A 20,121-nucleotide genomic window follows, 5' to 3' on the forward strand; every position below is an offset into this window, starting at 1 on the left:
ACTGTTCTGGATCACACCTACATTCACCTAAATCAGGCTGCCTGGTGAACGAACGAATGAACACTCATTTGCCTATTGACGCAAAACACAAATGAGCAGGGTCTCACGCGGGGGGTGGGAATGAATCCAGAAGTCCATGTCGCTGTGTGTTGTTATTCCTGCAGACCACAAAGCGATGGTCAATGGTGCCAGATATGCACAGGTCCAATATAATGTTTAGAAGGCTTAATAGCTGCACTTTTCAGGGCAATATAGACCTATTATTTGGGAACAAGTTTGTTCCATCCAGCTAGGAATTGGCTCTGCTCTAATGTTTTCACCCGAGTTCTGGGTAATGGCACTGGGGTCTGGGCGGCTGGTCTGCACACTGTCTCTCCAGGTGTGTGTGATTTCTGTTTTAGCCTGAAGCAAGTTACTTAATCTGAATTTCTTCTCCAGAAAATCAGTAGACCTGTTCAACATCTTACACTGCAGATTAAATGTACAAATACATGCACCACAGGGTCTGCATATCAAACTGAGCTACTGCATGATTTGCTCCATACTATTCTCCATGATATTTCAGCCCCATTATCATAATTAATATAGGCTAATACTGTCTGCATCAATGTTTAAAAGGTGACTTAAGAATTCTGATTACCTGCCTCAAGAAGAGAGCCAAAAGGCACCCTAAGAGCACAGACAGGATAATTTAGCCATGACAGCAAACGGATATGGGCTTTTAAAGTGTGCCGTAGGGGAGACCAGGGTTGGTCATCACACTGTGTATATCTCAGACATTAGAGGTCACTGTTGCAAAATTCTGACTTTACACCATGCATTTAACATTTCTACAGTCATTCATCTTTATTATTGGGGTCAAGTTTACACATCTTTTAGGTAAGGATATTTGAATGATTCATACCTAAATGTAAAATTTTATCCTTTTGATAATTTTGAAATATATGCTCCTGTACTGTGAAATAAAAAATAAGAATGCTGTCAAAATAAGTAAAGTGCAATATTATTATACTACTATTATTTTAGTGCTCGGGCCTGTTATAAGGTTGTAGCAATGTCAGACAAGACAGGTTAGGGCAGGTTGTCACACATATTCCTAGTTAATATAATAATTAAGTACTACTAATTTTGCCTGCATTTGATTTTCACTTGTTGAGTTCACCTAACCTTGTTGAATAGATTATTCTGTTTGAAGATGAACTAAAACATGAAAGTAATCTCAAACTCATGCATGCTTTTGTGCTCCAAACACTTATCCAGATGTATCCAGCTTTAAAAAAAACAATGTTATGAATGTTTTGATATGCCAATATTTTCCCCTAAAAATGCAGTGAAAAACATTGTGATAACTAACACCACAGGCACGTCACAAGATGTCAGTGTGCCTTTAATAGTCTTATCAATTACGTTACGAATAAAAAGGATACATATTTGTATTGAATATCGAAAGTTTGTTATTAATGTTGCAATTGCTATTGTGTTAAATGATATGCTGAAACTGAGAAATACAGTAGAAAGTATAAAAAGTGTACCAAACTTCCCTGGTCTCCCCTACTCATACGTTTTTGTTCACAAACGATGATAAAGAAAGCGCCATATGGTAATTTCCCAGGTAGCCTACCTTTCGCGGATCCTTGTGTACGTTGTCAACATAGGTAGAGGGACTATTGTGGCCATCTAAAATAGCGTATGTGACCCGATTAGCCCAAATGCGAACACACCGAGGAGAAAATATATTCTTTTTATTATGTAGGTATAAAACAGGCGTATAGTTTAACGTTAATTAGAATAAGAGCATGTTTTAAAATCAGGGTGAAGATATCAATATCGCTTTTCCCCCAAATGAGATTCAAAATGTAAAAATATTTTTGGTTTAACCTGCTGTTTGGGAGCAGACGGCTTGCTCTGGAAGTAGAGCGATTATAGCCTCTGCCCTTAACTTTCAGTGGCCTGTCAAGGTATTCCGTCCGACACAGCTTCCAGTCAGCCAAAAATTTCTAATCAAGAGCAACACATTTTGCGTTACTTTCAACCAAAAATCTCCATTGGTAAGACAAAAAAAAAAATTGTATAGCCCATTTGTAACATAAAAGTAACTTTGAGACAAAAGGTGATGGATATTAGCGCATCCTTTTGGAGTGCACGCAAAGTGCCATTGCGGTTACATTTGCCCAGGATATGAATTGCCCATTTTGCGACAGGATTGATAATTCAATTCAATGCAATTCAGACAATTTGTCATCTTTGACATCATTGATACCGTCGCTTCTCTTTCCCTGAAATGGACACTCAAACTATTAATTCATAGGCTGCGTTAAAAATAATGTCAATTGACTGAACTCCAATTAAAAATATGCAACAGAACATAATAGCGACATTCTTATGAGCCGTTGCGTGCAGCTCATATGCTTGATTTAAAGATTGCCAAAGATAGACTGAATTCATTCTAAGAGCACTGATATAGGGTCTATTAGCAGGTTTACGTCGTCTATTTAACGGCATACAAGCATTATTTTGTTTCAATACATCACCTGTTCTAGGTGCGTCCAGTAGTGAATTTACAGGTCCAATCTCCCTCACTTGAAAAACTTTTCGAACTTCATCGCAGGTGGCCGGATTCCCCAAACTGAACCCGGTATAAGCAACGAACACCACACAGCAAAAGAGCCCTTGTGTGCCCATTTCCAATGTAATAGCCTCTTCAAGCACCGGCCAATTACCGTACCTATCCCGTTTTATAGGCTACAACTTCTGCGCAGTTAACTAGGCTATAGCCTACGTCTAATGTTCCGCATCTGTTAATCGTAATGATCAATGTGAAGAATTTCCCCGCGGAGCCCAAGGCTATCCGTTTCAAAGTTCAATTGTAGGTGAGAAAGAACTGATCTTGTCGAAGAACTTGTAACGGCGTCATGCTTGCCCCGTTTCTGAAGGCAAGACAAGCCGACAGGAAAAAAATGGGCGGAAAGAGACTCGACTTGAACAGCTCAATGAAATTCGTGTTTAGTCAGTAGTCTAGGTAGGCTACCCTTATATCTTGACGGTAGAGACACCGTGCGGTCATTCTCAAGAAGCTCGGCAACTTTGTGGCGTTTCAATGGACAAGGCAATACCGAAGCCTATTCCAATCATACTCGTCTACAAATTAGCCTAATTGATAGCTACTACATTTCCTAAAATATTTCTGTGCACAGAGGCTATTTTTGGGTGTTGCCAGACGTTGGCATTTCCACATTTTTTGTAGATATTCCTTTTTAAGATGGAGAATAACTGACTTGAAGAGGAAGTTTAAATTCTGTTGTTTTGCATGAACACGGTCTTGCAGTGACCGTTGGTCGGGTTAATTTCAAGATGCTGTTCGAAACTGTTCGCATACTACTATCATACTACCCGTATGATAGTATGTAGTTTCGAATACAGCATGATGATATGGCAGTTTCAGGAGGAGGACCTCTACTGGGGAAAAATATAAGTTGCAGACAAAAAGCCACGTAGGCCTACCTGATCCGGGAGCCCATTTCAGGTGAAGGCAGCGTTTTATCGCGCACGCCCCCAGCATTGCAACACGAGTAGCCTACTTAACGGGAGGATACGATAGATACGTTTAACAGCAAATTAGCTACTGCATCATTCGTTACAGCACGACTAGTGCACTATCATTAATTGTTACAAATGTCGGAGATACAAATAAAATTTAAAAAACCTGTTTCTGACAGCTCTAGAAATGATGTTGGTTCACTCCTGTACTTGAGCACAGTACACAAAATCATGAAGCGGATCGGCCCTTACTGTACACCCCTGAGTTAGGTTAAAAGTAGGAAACATATTAAGACCACGCATATAGGGCAGGGGTACACAGCAAGCGCCGATGCGCTTCATGATTTTGTGCCAAATTCTGCTGTAAATGATTTAATTAGCTAAATAATGTCAGACATTTGTATATGCACCAGCTGCAGACTGTAAGTGTATCCTAAAGATTGTATTGTGCTAAAGTACAGGAGTGAACCAACATAATGTCTAGAGTTGTCAGAAAAAGAAATGAAGGTTATTAGCTGTTGTTGTACACCCCTGATATATCCCTAATTTGTTTACATTAAACATAATACATAAAACGAACTCTCCTATTCGTCTATATACGAGTCCTTGTCAAACTATGGGTCACAATGTGCAAGCACTTCCATGTGACCATGATGAAAGTCCAGCTAAATACATATATATATACATTTGCAATTTAAGAGGAAGCAGTTTGTAGGAAGTCATGGCACCCGTTTATGCCATGGTTTTAGCCACACGCAAGCCAGGTTTCTGGTCAAGATACAACGCGCAAAAGAATAGGAATCTGGTGTGTGGAAAAGGCGTTTGGTTTGGATGAAATTAAGCGCAAAGGAGGTTCACATAGGCCTATGGATTTCTTGTATGTTTGTTTTTATTAGGTGGAAGGGAGTGCGAGCGGTAAGCAGTCTGCGTGCAGGGAGTATATGCAGGGAAAGCAAGTGATTTCGTGCATCGGAAAAAAATGAAGATTCAAACGGTTTGTTTCGCGCGTGTTGCGTGGGAGCATTGGACGATCAGTTTCGCCAAAAACTGAGGAAACGAGTGCCTTCCTAAAAGTTTAATGTGATGTATTATGGATTTTAGGGTAACGTTTGGTTTAGGTTGTACTATGAGAATTAATTTTTTTAAAATTATTAGGGCCATTTTCTTAGGCAGAAATGTGTGCTCATAATGCAATCTTTTTTTGTTGTGGTTGGACAGATCAATGTCACGGTTATAATTTATGACTGCTTAAAGTATTTGTATTTTATGGTAAATCTCCAACTGGCATGAGCCGGGGTTTGGTCTGTGACCCCTTATTGGTTAAAACGTCAATTGTCTACAAAACTACTATTGTTGCTCTGAGAAATTATATTCCTAAATACAAAACAAATGTTTTGATAACTGCGGCTCCTGTGCTGAACTTGGTATTGCCTATGCAACACAAAAATATTCAGTATTATTATTTTATCTGCACAACAACAAAAAACAACACACGTTAAACCAGTGGTATGCAGCACGAAAGCATCTCTGAACACACACGTCAGCCTTGAAGTGGATGGGAAACGGTATGAATATGGCTTTAGGTAATCACCTGGCCGGGGACGAGCATACGCCATCACAGAGAATGAATCTCTCTAAACCAATCACTTATCCTCTCCCTACAATATTTTAAAGACGGCCCTAATAGGCTAGCCTACCTCTTTCAAACAGATCGCAAGAGCATATCATGCCACTGTTGGCTACATTCTTAAATTGGGTGTGCTATTTCTTTCACGTTTATCATCATGAAAATGAAATTGGTGATGGCGGAAGCACTTGCGTAATTTTTTTAAAATCCCCAACGGCAGTTTAAATATGCACCATCATCCAGGATATTAAGGCTGCCTACCCGTGTCCGTAAACCAACAGGAACCATGGCAGTTACAACCACAATTTCCAAGATGCTGTCAGATATAGGCTAGGCTACAGGACACAATCTTTCGACAGAAAAGGTAACCCGAGCACAAAGCATTCATTTAAATGCCATCCTATAAAGCAATAACCCAACCCATTCAGCCTGTGCATGTTGCAGATTACAGGCCTACCTCACATCAATCTGTTCTTTCCGATTAACAAAGTCACATTAATTTGAAGAAAACAGCCTTGACTGAAGGGCACCACAACCACTGCCTTCTACTTTATATGGGTATAGGTACAAAGGCAAACGGCTGAATTATTGCTCCAACCGCATCAACATCCCTCAATGCCACAACAACCTTTGGTTTAATGACGGGGAGGATTAGCATTAATTAACATTCACGACGAATATGCGGCGTTAGACCTTTAAATTCCGAGCACTAGGCCTATATTAGTAGGCCTACGTTTCGGCATTGTCTAACTACGAGGGAATCCAATGCTTATTAATTCGAACTTAAATTAAGGCTCATTCTTGCCACATGAAAATGATAGTGTAGCCTAGATCGCTTACTTTGACTTCTGGCCTTAGGGTTCCCAATGCATAGTTTCGTAGTTCTACATTTAGCGCTCTCACCACAGCTGGTCAATTGGATCCGAGACACCTTGTTTGTAGAACTAAAACCGGACGGTCCGGACATCTAACAAAACATGTCTGCATCACGGGCAATGCAACAAGACCTAGATAGACACCTGAAATCTGGACAGGATTCCATTGCGTATTGTGGACAGGAATTTGTTTTAAAAACGGGACTTTTTTTTAGGCAGAAATTTGTGCTTATAATGCAAATTGTTTTTGCATTGTTTTCCGGGATTTGCACTTAGGACATACCATAGCGTGGCTAACAGCAGGGCGACCTTGTTCCAGGAGGACGGCAGGGTGTGCGATTTTAACCGTTTCTCGGCTCGTAATTACAGCACCTGATTTAGTTACCCCATCCATTTTCTTGAGTCTGAAGTGGTTGGCAATTATAGATTTAAAACACACCTCGCGGGCCCCTAAAACTAGAGATGAAGAGCAAATCACACTATCCGATTAAATCAGCCGTAGCCAAGAAAACAAAACAGTATACAAACTAAAAATCCAATGCGGTTCAATCCTAGCCGAAAGAGTGGCAGAAAATAGTAGGCCACTGTCCTGGTCGTATAAATACTAATATTTTAGAACTGTACACTCAAATTGAATTTCTTCACGAAACATCAACTCTAAAGGCCCTAGCAGCTGGTTAGAATTACAGAACCCATATTAAACTGATTTTAATATTAAGAATGCTCAGTAGCACACTGAACCAATGTTGGAAGCTGTCAATATAACCACTTCAGAGACTAAAGAACTTGCATTTTCTGAGAGCCTTTTAGGGGGTAGAACATGTCCAATTAAAAATAAAAAAACAACTTAAGCTCACTGCTTAAGGTCCGTACAAATTCTGATGGTTAAACCATTTCTCAAGCTTTGGATACAAATGATTAATTTTGAGCTTAATGCAGACACTATCATGCTCTCAATGCAAGAATTCCAATAACACCCTCGAAGCAGAAAATCTAATTATCCTGAGTGGTGCTACATACATGTCAAGATAATAAATCTTAAGTCCAAATTGCATTTACCACTAACATTTCACATTGAGAAAGATCTGAATGTAGACAGAACCACTAAACCTATTCAACAGCAAATTACTGTATTAACACTTGCTTGACTATTCAAAAAAATGGCAAGCTATACAATTGCATTTAAAAGGCAGTTTGGAGGTGTTCTGTCAGAATTGATGACATTGTAAGCAATTTCAAACGAGTCAATGTTCGACAACAAACCATTTTATTTGTTAAAATGAAGACCACATTTGATGATTACACTCTTTGGATAGGAACATTCCAAGCACAACCTGAATCCACATTCACCAACATGGACGTACAGTCATTCTGAGATTGAGTATCGGAGCTTGACTGTGATGGGGGGGGGGGACAAAGCACTTTGGGAGAAGAGCAATTCCCTCAGTCCTCAACAGGCCGGGACAAGTGCAATACCTCTCCAGAACACAGCACTGCTACTCATCCCAACCTGCAAAGAAAGGGCCAGCCGGGCTGTGGGGAAGACTCAGTTGCTGCCGTGGTCAGTTTTGCATGGATTTGCACAGCAACGGAAGTACAGCGGAATGCAAACCAGCAAAACTGACAACAGACCAGCCGCAGATGCCGAAACGCCAAACTGCTGCACTGCTCCCATCCTCTCTGGCGCCCTTGTCTAGAAGTACTTCAAGTGCTCATACTGCAGTAGATGACCAAAAACTACCTGCACTATCAGCACTTTAATACTGCTCAAACGTGTCCAGTGAATACCAGTCTGACATGGAGCATGCAGCATCAAGGCCAACTTCACAAAGATTCAGACAAACATCCCCCAGAGGTGGGGGTGGAGGGAGGAAAAAAAAACAAAAAACCAAACAAAACATGAAAGCAAGTTTATGGGGGGTGGGAACAATGGAGACAAAAGCAGACCACCATCAGTTTTACATAGGTTTGCACAACTCAATTTCTCTTGTAGTGCAACTACGCAAAACTAACAGAGAACTGCAAAAAAAAAAAAGAAAAAAAAAAAGAATGTAAATATGTAAATGCATATTTTAAATGGTCCTCTCTTCATACCCGATGCATGTCACAGCCCTTATGCCAGAAGGAGCACTTAGGGCAGTAGGTGCTAGTCTACATCGCTATCTGCACTAGATGCACCTTAGCACAAGCAGTAGCCAAAGCCAGCATATGAAGCGTTTCCCTCTAGGCCAGGTTAATGTTGTCAGCAGAGAGCTAGAAGTGCCTTCACTGCAGTAGATATTCCATAGTACTACCTGCACTGTAAGCACTTTGACACTATGCCGACTGGTCTGGGGTCCCGAGAAGGATCTTCAGCCTGATTATTTTCTGTAAAGAGGGACAAGAGTGTCATAGAACAGATTCATGAACAGATTTTGGAAAGACAGCAGATCACTCAGATTTTTATTTTTTATACAGAGCAACATTCAACACACCCCCCCAATAACGTGTTGCACATACATGCCCACATAACATAAGATACGGATATGGATGTGCACCATGAGAAATCAAAATCTACAGGTAAATGGGTTACGCGCTTTACTTGAACAATTCATCTTTTGTAATCACCCTTGATTAGTACTGAATTTGTATGTATTTATTCTTTTTGGGGGGGGGGGGGGGGGGGGTGTTCACGTGCACAAATGACGGATCACATAAGTCATTACAGGAAGCTTCCGCGCTTTCTAACTGAGCACGTGTGTAGCGGTATGTGTAACAATTCTTCCCAATCAACGTGGGTTCAATACAGGCATTAATTGAATGGGCGTTGGTAATAGTAACGTTACAACGTGGTTCACCATGAGGCTCAGGACCATGGCATCAGCAACGTTATATAGTTAGCTAGAATGCTAACGTTAGCCAATTCATTAAGAACGGTTTCCGTCTCAGTTCAGCTGATAACTTATCGGGAAAGTTCCGATTCAGATAATGAAACGTGCTGTCCCTTCAATAAGCCGATACACATAAGGAGTGAATCCGCAAGTTTTCAAACCATGGATTTAAACCGTGAATGAATTGCGCAGCTTGCGGCCCGCGTTGTCAATGAGACCTGCGCCTGCGCACTTCTCTGAAACAACCTCGTTCACCCCTCCCCCACTAACGCACTAACATGGCGCCGCCGTGTCCACAAATCATAGCATTTCATTACAAAACAATCTTCCGAAAGACGAAATCGAAATCAACAAAAATACCGCACGATTCCACAATGTTTTTTTAAAGTCTTTAGACGTTACACAGTATAAATTCTAATTTGCCGCAAACCACGCGGACTACACAGCTAGCTGGCCATTCCCCTGTCGGTAGTCTCAACCATACAAAGCATGCACTGCTAACATTAGCTAGCTAGCTAGCGTGCTAAACGGCCCAGCGGAGATTAGCTTTAGCTACGTATTGATGCGATTTACTCCGCAAAATGCCTTACAATGACAGTTGTTTAACCTTTTAAACAGCCACAGTTACACTATAATTGTCCAGATCGCAAACTAGCAACTGTCCCTCATAAACCAAAGGCTATCTCCTTCATATAGCTAGCTTATGAACGAGCTACTTAAGTTAGCCAACTACCTACCGGCCTTTGATTCCCTTTGCGCATTGTCTAGCTAGAAATATTTACTTCACTCCTCCTTAGGCTTAAACAAACAACATAAATCAAACACAAAATTTCAGTAAAAAGCAAAATCTAAATTGGAAAGGTTTGGTATGGACCTCGGCACGAGTGTTCCCCTTTTATGAACTTGCTAGGTGGCTACCGCTAACGCGCGGCCTGCAGCCGCCCCATGTGCTACTGCTTTGTTCTGGAGGCACTTTAACTCACACGCCACTGCACACAGAACGGAGCCACTAAAACTTAACTTTTCACTCAAGGTTAAAACTAAAATACCACCACGGCTACACAGACAAGACAATTAAGCATTTTGACGCCGCGCTTCACAACTCGCGCACAACAGCACACGTTGTGTGCCTTAATAGAGCAATGGGTGCACTGCAGAGATGGGTAGCTAGCTAGCTAGCCACAGAACAGCAGCACGCTTTTCAAATCTCCCTCATTCTAGTAACTATGGAGGAGAGCGCTGCCATGCGCTTCTTACTACATTGTTTTTATTTCAAAAGTGAACATTACGAAGAACACCACCGCGAAATTGACCATTAAGAGCGACATAATTGTACTTTTTTAAATAAATCTGGCTCGATTTTCACTTCCCCATGCATCGGGAAAGCCAACAACAGGTTCCTTGTCAATAACATGCGCGTAGTAAAGACACTCACCAGTGAAATCCACCATCTTCACCCACTTGCACACATTTACTGTTACTGCTCCGGGCAAATCTGCGAAACTAAAACCTAAACTTTTACTTGCATTAATTTCAGACTGCACTACAAAGGTAGCACCAGAGGGTTTTTGTATTTTTCTTCCGCTAGAGTTTTGTGTATTGTAATAAAAAAAAATCGAAAGAGGCGCGAATGCTCCCGCTTTGGACCATGTGGGTGAATGAAGGGCGGCTCCCGTTGAACGTAAATATCTACAGCCCTTCATTAGCATAGATAAACTACTTCCGATCGTCACCGTCCGCCAATCCAAACAGCTAGATAATAAAAGTAAAGGCAATTGTAGACAGGCAATCCCGTGCTTCCTCAATAGTCGTCATCATTCGTAAACAGTGGGTGAACACCCAAAAACCCAGCAGCTTGTAATTAAGGCAGCCTACTGTAGATGAGTTTTGCCAGTAATAAGAAAACTACACCTGTGATTTGACAAGATGCATTCGAAGTAAACAAAGTTTAATTTGTGTGGACAAAGCGGAAACGATTGAGTGAAACCTTTGTATTTTGAATTTGGCAATGTTTGGCAATGTTTAACAGTGGAGTTACTTTTTAATTTATCTGACGAAGAAATAAGAAACAAAAAATAAAATGCTAATATAAAGTAAAATGCCTTTGAAATGTAAAGGATCTTGTTCTTGTTTTAGTTATTATTATTATTATTATTATTATTATTATTATTATTATTATTATTATTATTATCACCATTCCTATTACATTTTATTAATTAAAATGATAAGTTGTACACCAAATTATTGTAAAATATATATTTTTTACACATGTCAAAAATAACAAAGTACATACTTTAAATCATACACAAAGCTTATAGTGTGTGCATAGCATAATAGAATAATAGTTTGAATTTAATCAAATTGTGTTCATCAAATAAATCAGTTAAATCACGCAGTAAGTTTGCCAATAAACTTCTGAGGTACTCGCATTAAAGTTTTGGAATTCTTGCTTTTTGCAATGCTTAAAGGTATGTTAGAAACTTAACAATTGTACATTTTGATTTATTGAAATGTTCAATATGCATCTTGTAGCTGGTAATACTATTTCTCGTATATCTTGCCTGCCCATGATTTTCCTTTTGAGAATAACATTAACAATGAATATTTTGATTATTTTTTAACTCTGAAAGCAGTCTTTAAACAAATATTTCATGCAGTCATTCATTAGAACACATCACATCCCTTACAAACTGTGAAATTAGGGCTGTGTGTCTTGTTTCTTAAAGTTGAATCTCAATATGAAACAAAGGTTATTAACATTATTTTAATTACTGTTACTGTTTTTCAAGTTCTGGAGTGCTGTACACCTCTAAAGACATTGCATTGTACCAATAGGTTACAGTTATAGTTTATTAGAGTCTGAAAACAAATCTATTTTGTGATTACAAAACAATTATATAATTTAACAAAAATGATACATTTAAAAGAGCAATTTATGCACTGCAATTTATTGGTGCCGTTGACCAAGTCTTGAAAGGTAAATTAATCCCATACCTATTTCCATACCCATCCACCCCTCCACCCATCTGTCTATAGAATGTTTGCTATTCATAATGAACATATTTTTGTGTTCATTCATTCCCAGGATGAACAGAATTGAGATGAACAGAATTGAGATTAGAGAGTTTTGAACCATATAACCCTTAGCATTCCTGCTGTCTTTGATAACAAGATATCATACTTTTTTATAATTTTTTTTATTACGTCAATGTCCAAAATATTTTAGTGCCCAACTGGAATAGCCTGAAATCATTTTAGTGACTATTTTATGTCCAACATCCTGTGAATGTTCCAACTGCAGTATATATGCACACATCTAAATTCAGAAAATATGTATTTATCGAAATATTCAAAATAAAAATGTGCTGAAATCATCTATTGAGGATTGATTGACATATTAAACTGTCTAGTTATCATATACATATTCCTCCACCCTAACCCACAATGGACATCAAACCCATGTACACACATGTTTCAAGTTTCTCATGCTTTTTGTTATTGACAGATTGCATATTCATCCTTCTAAGGATCTTTCACCTAACAGCCAAAAGAGATGCAAAATATTTAAAATAGTTTGATTAAAATCAGTGATTCCTAGACCCACCAATTCCATTGACTTCATTTAGCAGACACTTGCAGACATGTATAGTAAACAAGCAAATAAACAAACAAAATAAATCACATTAAAAGTAATTGTGTGTATGTTTGTATCTTGTTCTTATAAGTATCACTTAATCCTTTTTTAATTGCCTTGGACTGAATGGAAAAGGTACTGCCTTGTGTTGAGATGCAGTTGATGCTAAAAATTTAGATTTCATTTTACACATTTAGAAATCTGCCAAAACATGAGCAATGACATACTTGATACCAATGAATTTCACAAGGCAATCAGATTGCTTGTGGAAGGCTTTGCAAATGATAGTGATTCCCATGCATCTGTAAGGATCAAAGCACCTTGTTCCAGTTTTTGGTTGTAAATTAGAAAGGCATCTGAATGAATCAACGAATCATAAGAGCTGGTGCTGGAGAGTTCCAGGTGTGCATGCATTTATTTTTAATGTAGAATTTGGAATGTGTGACTGTACTGATTTTTGTAAGATTCTCTGCCATTATTGTGATTATTATTTTCTGTCTCAAACAGATAAGCAGATTGACTGTTGATTTGTAAATGTGAAGAATGTATAGAAGATTGTCTCTCTCTCTCTCTCTCTCTCTCTCTCTCTCTCTCTCTGCTTCTCTCCCTCTCTTCTCTCTCCCACTCACAGAAATAGAGCATAGGACTCCCACAATCATGGGGGTCAGATGTGGTAGAAAGGCTCCTCCTCCATGAACCTCCTGACCCCTGTGCCTCACAGACAAAGGGGTACTTCCATGTTCTCAGAAGAGAAAGGGGGAGAGGAAAGATCATGGGGTCCAAACACTTTTGTGCCCTTCTTCTGGAGAATTCATGAATAAAATCTAAACTAGCCCATTAACAGATAAGTAAGGGCACATTAATATCTGACACTAAACTGCAGAAATATTTTTTAAAATATGTTTTAAATGTACTTATTTGAAACCCTTGCGAGCAGCCCTTGGCTTGTTTTGGGGACGAACAAGTTATTTAAATGTAGATACATTAAGCCTTCACCTCTCTGGTAAAATACCTCTGTGCATGTTATTCTTATGATTGGAAAGTATATTTTCCCCAATTTAAGTTTTTACTTCAGCAAGTAAACTTCTTTTAAGTTTACTTAAAAAATACTGCTTGGGTAAGTATTCATATGGTGACTTGGTAATATCTGAGAAAAGGTTTCCTGGTTTAACCTTGCCATCAGCTCTCTTTAAAATGGCAGTTACTGAAACTCCACCCACAAAGGGGCCAGAATTCTTTTTCCTTTGAGCCCTGGAATTGTCTTGCTGCCTGACATGAGGTCACAACCTTTGACCCCAGCCAGCCCCAGTCTTTTCATCAGTGAATCACACAGAAGAAGAGAGCTGTGGCTTGAGCCTGAACATTAAGGTGGGGATATGGAAGAAGTGCACATATACAATATATACATATATATATATATAGGAACCTGCTGAGTTGATTTGATTTAAACTCTATCCTTTTAGAGATCAGTAGTTGTTATGAACAAAAAACATTCTTATCCCCAAGAAATGGCAGCAGAATGAACGAAAGAGTAGAAAAGAGTTTAAAGTCAAAAAAGAGTTTAAAGGTACAATAGGTAAGATTTTTGTGTTAAAATATTGTTACGAAACCATTTGTACAAAATCCCTTCCTATCATTGAAAAAGACTCACCCTCTACCTGTGTTTATAGTCCTTAAATTCGGGTTTCAAAATATGCAGTTGGCAGGCCGGCACTCTACCAAAACATCTATAACCGTACAATAATTCAAGCTCATTAGTTGGAAATTGGTTCTATTGCCACAGCCAATGGCATTTCAACTTCAGCGCATTCACAGAGAAGGGGTGGGATAAACAGTATTGTGGTTTGAGTGTATTTGTTGCTGCAATTCCTTTCTAAACCATTAGAAGTCTGAAATGACCTATTGTACTTTTAAAGACCAAACATAAAATGCGGAGACCGGACAGAGAGTGGAGGGGAAAAAGCTGTAATATTTATTTCCACAAAAGGATTTCTGCATCATTATTTTAAAGTGTGCTTCAATGTTCTGTTCTTCAAGTGCCACCATTTCCACCACTGCTGCCTTTTCCCTTTCTCTGACATACACTCACTGAGCACTTTATAAGGTATTTATTAGACTTATTTTTTAGACTTATTGGTATTCTGCTGTTGTAGCCTATCCACTTGTTTGATGTGTTATGTGTTCAGAGATTCTGTTCTGCATACCACTATTGTAATGTGTGGTTATTTATTCCATGGTCAAAGTCACTTACATCTCATGTCTTCCTCATTCTGAAATTTTGTCCGAAAAAAACAGGTCTACCCAATAAAGTACTCAGTGAGTGTGTAGTCTTACTTACTTATATTTTCACAAAAATATTAAACTCTGCATTAATTAGATTCCCTGTATACCCGTAATAATGATGCTGTTTTTCCATCAGGAACCCATCCTAATTAAAAATTAAAACAAGTAATATAATAAGGAGTACCATACCAGAAGTATAAATGTTTGTTTGAACATTAAGCTTTGAAATAAAAAAATATATTTTTTAAAGGCCACAATATGCACCAAGGGTGATATAATAAATAAATAAACAAATACATAAATAAATAAAGATCCCTGAAAATGTACTTATATAGTTATCAACATGTACAAGAGGACCCAATGCCTGGACCTACATTCCAAAGGTCACTGAGTGTAATTTTCATTTCAATGGAGCACGGATCCTATTGGCTGACTGGATTTTCCACAGCTGCTGACCCAGCCAATCCCATGTCCCCCTGCCAGAATGTCCAAATTCCCTCCATCTGCTCCTGGGTTTTCTGAATTGTCTTCAGTCTATGTGATTTTGACCTTCAGGTTTGGGTTTGCCATGGAGCGCTGTTGACCGCGCGTGAGGGATTGCTCTCTAGCAGTCGCCACTCATGAGCCCCGCCCCACCCCCGCCCCCTACACCTTCCTTAGCACCACCTACCCTCACCAAAAACGCTCACTGAGGAACCTCTGAAAGTTGTCTACTCAGTGGTCTCAGCAACAGCAAAGGAAATGGCAGAAAGAAAATCTCATCAATTGCTTCTAGTCCTTGTTGCAACTCATCACCTGTTATGAATGTAGTTTGTAGCCGACCACCCAGTGTATTCCCCTGATAAGTCTTTTAAGACAAAAGAAAATAATTCCTCAGGCAAGCGTTCAGAATCAGCATCCTATCTCATAATTGTTATTCATAGATGGGTCAGAGTTTGGAGTAAATCAAGTTCCATTCTCTTGCCAGTTCTGAGCTATATTTCATTATTAGCATTTCCTATGAGATCCCTTCACAAGTAGAGGGAAAGTAATTGGGATCAAGCTGAATAGCAAGAGGAGGGAACTAATTGTGTTTTCATAACTCAGTAGCCTGAAAATGTGAAACTATAAAACTTTCCACTGTGCTTGTTTGAATTCACTCTACCCCTCAGGTTACCTAATTATCTAATGGCTCCTGCTAATTAGGAAACCCTTAGCGAAATATCGAGCTGAACATTTAGGAAATAAGGCTCACATTGGTTCTGCTGCTAAATGAAAATGTTAACAGGCCTGTTCTGTCCTTGTAGTTATTGAACAAATCGTGGTTTTACTCCACTGAATATGATGTTTGTGTTATATTTTATATTTTATGCTGATAAGCCTACTGCTATATTCATCATCACCTGATAATAGAACCTATCCTCTACTCATAATGAACTGTCATTTTTCATGAAAAATATGCTCTAGTAACACAGTATTATAGTATATTTCAGAATAAATACCTAATTTAATTTCTAATTAGCTGCAGGTTGATGTAAAAAGTCATTAAGTGTCAATCCATATTTTTTTATACCTGCTCATGATGGCATTTTTGTAGATTTGATCATAAATTATTTATAAATGCATTTACGCAAACAAAGTAGAATCTGTGTGGATTTGTGCCTTTATTATTCCATTCATTCATATTTTATTTTGATTAAAAGTGTGGCAAAATTAATAAGCCAAATTAATAGTACAAATTTTCATATCATATAAAACACACAACTGGATTCAACCTTTGGGTAATCCTGATGAATTAATACTTAATTGTAGTTTAATATAATTCCCATAAAACAAAATTTGCTATAAATGGAGCACAGAAGTCACAGCCTAGGCTTCATGCTATGGCTGGCCTCTCTTTACATTTCATTTACATGTATTGCCTTTTAGAATTAGATTTGGTGCATGGTGGACTTCGGAGTGAGAGTATTCCAGATAGTGACATCTCTCCTATAATTCGCCCAATGCGTTCCTCCAGTGTACACAACTGGCCCAAACTCTGACCTTCCCCTGCAGCATTTGTGTTTTACGTGACAGAGTTACGACAGCTATATCTTTCCAGGCTTTCGTCTTCCCCAGCACCAACAATCCACTGCTGACACTACTAAACAACTATACTAATGTTTTTTGGCACTTTCTTCTCGGCTCTAGAGAGGTTTTTTTATTTAGTCTCTTTAAAATGTTTACAGTGGAATTCCAAGCTCCTTATATGGTATTTTAAGGGTGTCAATTTATGCTAATCACAAGTTCTGTGAATGTGCATTTTGTTTAGGATCATAGGTAATCATCAACGTACACAAAGCTGTCTAGCTGGTTTGATGAATCCCATGGAATTTGTAAATTTGTTTCTGATTATATGTAAATTTACACACAGTTTTACAAAAATATTTGCATTCTGTTTGTAAATTTGTCCTTTCTATGCTGACTTAAATTATGGCATGTCAGGTGCGACATTCCCGCCATGTATTCAAATATGACTTCTGCAGACAAGAAGAACTTGTGATGCAGTAAAAAACATCTACGGCCCAAGAAATGTCTCCTTCACACCCCTGATGTCTGTGGTGGTTTGACTTGCTCATTTTTTCAGCACTTTGAGACCCTTCTAAACCAACCTACATCAGTGGACCACTCAGTCCTGATAGGTCCACCTGATAACCCTCCTGTCGGCTGCTGGAAAGGGCTTAGCTAAGGTGATGCTGCACAGGTCAATACAGAACCTGACTGCTGCCGGAGTCACTGTATGGCTTCAGGAAAAGCTGAAGCATCGTGGACATGGTATTCATGGTCCGCCAGCTTTAAGAGAAACACCAGAAACAGAACTGAGATCTCTTCATGGCATTCGTTGACCTGTCGAATGCCTTTGGCACAGTCAATTCACGGCAGCTCCTCGAAGACACGATGGCACGTGTGACCGCAGGCGGTCAGGAGTCTGACCTGGTGTAGCAGGGATGTGTCCTCTGTCCTTTTCAACATTTTCCTTCTCTGTGTCACCCCGCTGCTTCATAAGGAGATGGAAAGCAAGAGCGGAGTGATTGTGGAGGAGACAGAAACCTGTGTATCATCTGCAGGCTTCATGCTGTCACTAAACAGATCTGTGCACATACACAGACGATTGTGCACTTGTGGCTCGCTCACCAGAAGCCCTGCAAATGGCGCTCGTAGCAGCAGCAAAGGCCTATAACAGGATGAGATTCTCAGTCAATATCCCCCCCATCTGCTTCTCCCACCTTCAACATTGGGGACAAATCTTGTTCCGCCGCTATATCCGACAACTGGAAGCCCTGCACATAAGATGTCTCCAGTGCATCCTTGGCATAACCTGGCGTGACTGAATTCCATATACTGAGATACTTGGAAAGACCGGCTGCAAGAGCATGGAGGCTACAGTCGTACAACAACAGTTGCGCTGGGTTGGCCACCTGCCTCCAAGTCTTATATGAGCAGTAAAATATTATGAACAGGATAGGACTAAGGCTTGCCAAAGGAGGTTCCGGAGGAAAAACACACCCGTGGCTGCTCCACCAAGCACAGACTACACATGCCCTACATGCAAATTGTGGTTCCAATATTGGACTCTACAGTCACACTGAAACTCGCTGATTAAGCAAAAGTGGATGTCATCATCAGATCCGAAAATGAGAGAAGCGAACTAAATCCACCAACACTGAAAAATGATGGATAGACATTTGAATTTGTGCATTAAAAATCAGAATGACCAGCTTTTCTTTGATTGGTCACCGGGGCACAAACAAACCTACACACATCATGCAAGCCCTTCCACTGCACATGTGAGACTAGCTATGAGCGACATCTGTTGGTTGGTTTTATTCTTTTCTGCTTCTCCTTTTTCTGTTGAAATATGTTCCCCTTCAGGATTCTATCTTCCCTTATTGGTCTAATGGACAGTCCACTCAACATGGCTGCCATAATGTGGATTTCTATCCTACTGTTGAGCACTGACCTCAAAGTGTGAAAAGGCCATTTTAAGAAAAGGGACACATACGAAAATGCTAAAACATTCACAAACCTCTCCCCCTCCACCTCAGCTGGTGTGTGGTGAGCATTCTGGTGCAAAATGGCAGCCGTGCATCACCAAGATGGGTGCTACAATGTGGCAGTTTAGGTGAGTTTCTCCCTCATCACTGTAAGCGCTTTGAGTGTCTAGAAAAGCACTATATAAATGTAATCATCTATCTATCTATCTATCTATCTATCTCTCTATCAATCAATCATACATACGGTGTAATGAATTTACAGACATAGGTTTGTAAAATGTTATTGATAAAAGGAAATTATTTAAAAATGTTTTTGACAAACTTCATTGATGCAGTTATCTCAATAACAATAACACAATAACAGCAGGGGTAGCCTGTAGCCTAGTGGATAACGTACATGACTGGGACCCAGAAAGTCAGTGATTCAAGCATTGATCCAGGGGGGATTGGCCCCTGCTTTGACCAATCAAATCAACTGTCTAGTTTAATCAACAGTTAGTCTCTTTGGATAAAAGTGTCAGCGAAGTAACAAATTCATATTATTATCAATAATTTGTGAGTAAATCTTGTATGCTCCTCATTAAATATATATATTTTGATTTGTGAGTATTGACAACTGAAGTATATTTAATGTTTAGAAACAGAGAGCATGGCAGAGAAAAAGTGAGCAGGATACCTGATATCATAGATGGTTTACTTCCACTTTCATATGATTTTGTTGCCATTTAACCTTCAACACAAAAGCAGCTGCTATGACAAGTGGTTTCATAGTTGTAAGTGGCTTCTTTTAGTGTGGGCTAATCTAGACAGACCGGGGGGGTGGGGGTGGGGGGGAGACAAGGTCACCAGCTCCTCCTGAGCCTTAGTCCCTCTGAAAGAGAATTTATGTTTTTCACAATCGGCCCTGGTGTGTGTCCCACAGATATATCAAGGCTGTGGTCAGCAGCACAGCTGTTACACACTGCTTGAGAGCCAGTACCAGAGGGAGAGAGGGAGAGAGATGGGGGACTGAGAAAGTGATTTAACATTAGTTATGTGTGTGTGTGTTAATGGGCACAAAAGCATTACAGTACATATTAAATTGCAAATAAGTTCATTCAAATAAAGGCAGCATTTGACACAAATAAGATAAAACATTGAATATACACTCACCAAGCACTTTATTAGGATTTTTAATAATTTTATTACACCTACTTATTCATGCGACTATCTAATCAGCTAATTGTGTGGCAGCAGTGCAATGCATATAATCATGTAGATACGGGTCAGGCGCTTCAGTAAA

General features: G+C 39.4%; 1 protein-coding gene across 5 annotated transcripts in view; it reads right to left on the reverse strand.

Moving 5' to 3' along the window:
• Positions 1 to 10,493, reverse strand: part of gpc5a (glypican 5a) — a 180,775-nt gene extending 170,282 nt beyond the window's left edge. For 4 of the 5 annotated variants that reach the window (XR_009705923.1, XM_061227166.1, XM_061227164.1 and 1 more), the window contains exon 1: positions 2,532 to 2,986. Coding sequence is in view for 4 of the 5 variants with exons in the window: in XM_061227166.1 (XP_061083150.1) it covers positions 2,532 to 2,682 (151 nt within the window). In the remaining variant the exon portion in view is untranslated. Of the gene's footprint in view, positions 1 to 2,531; positions 2,987 to 10,344 lie in introns of those variants that run through there. The other variant, XM_061227165.1, reaches the window with a different exon arrangement.
• Positions 10,494 to 20,121: the final 9,628 nt, after the last annotated feature.

Source organism: Conger conger, chromosome 17 (assembly GCF_963514075.1).
Source record: "Conger conger chromosome 17, fConCon1.1, whole genome shotgun sequence".
Lineage (NCBI taxonomy): Eukaryota > Metazoa > Chordata > Actinopteri > Anguilliformes > Congridae > Conger > Conger conger.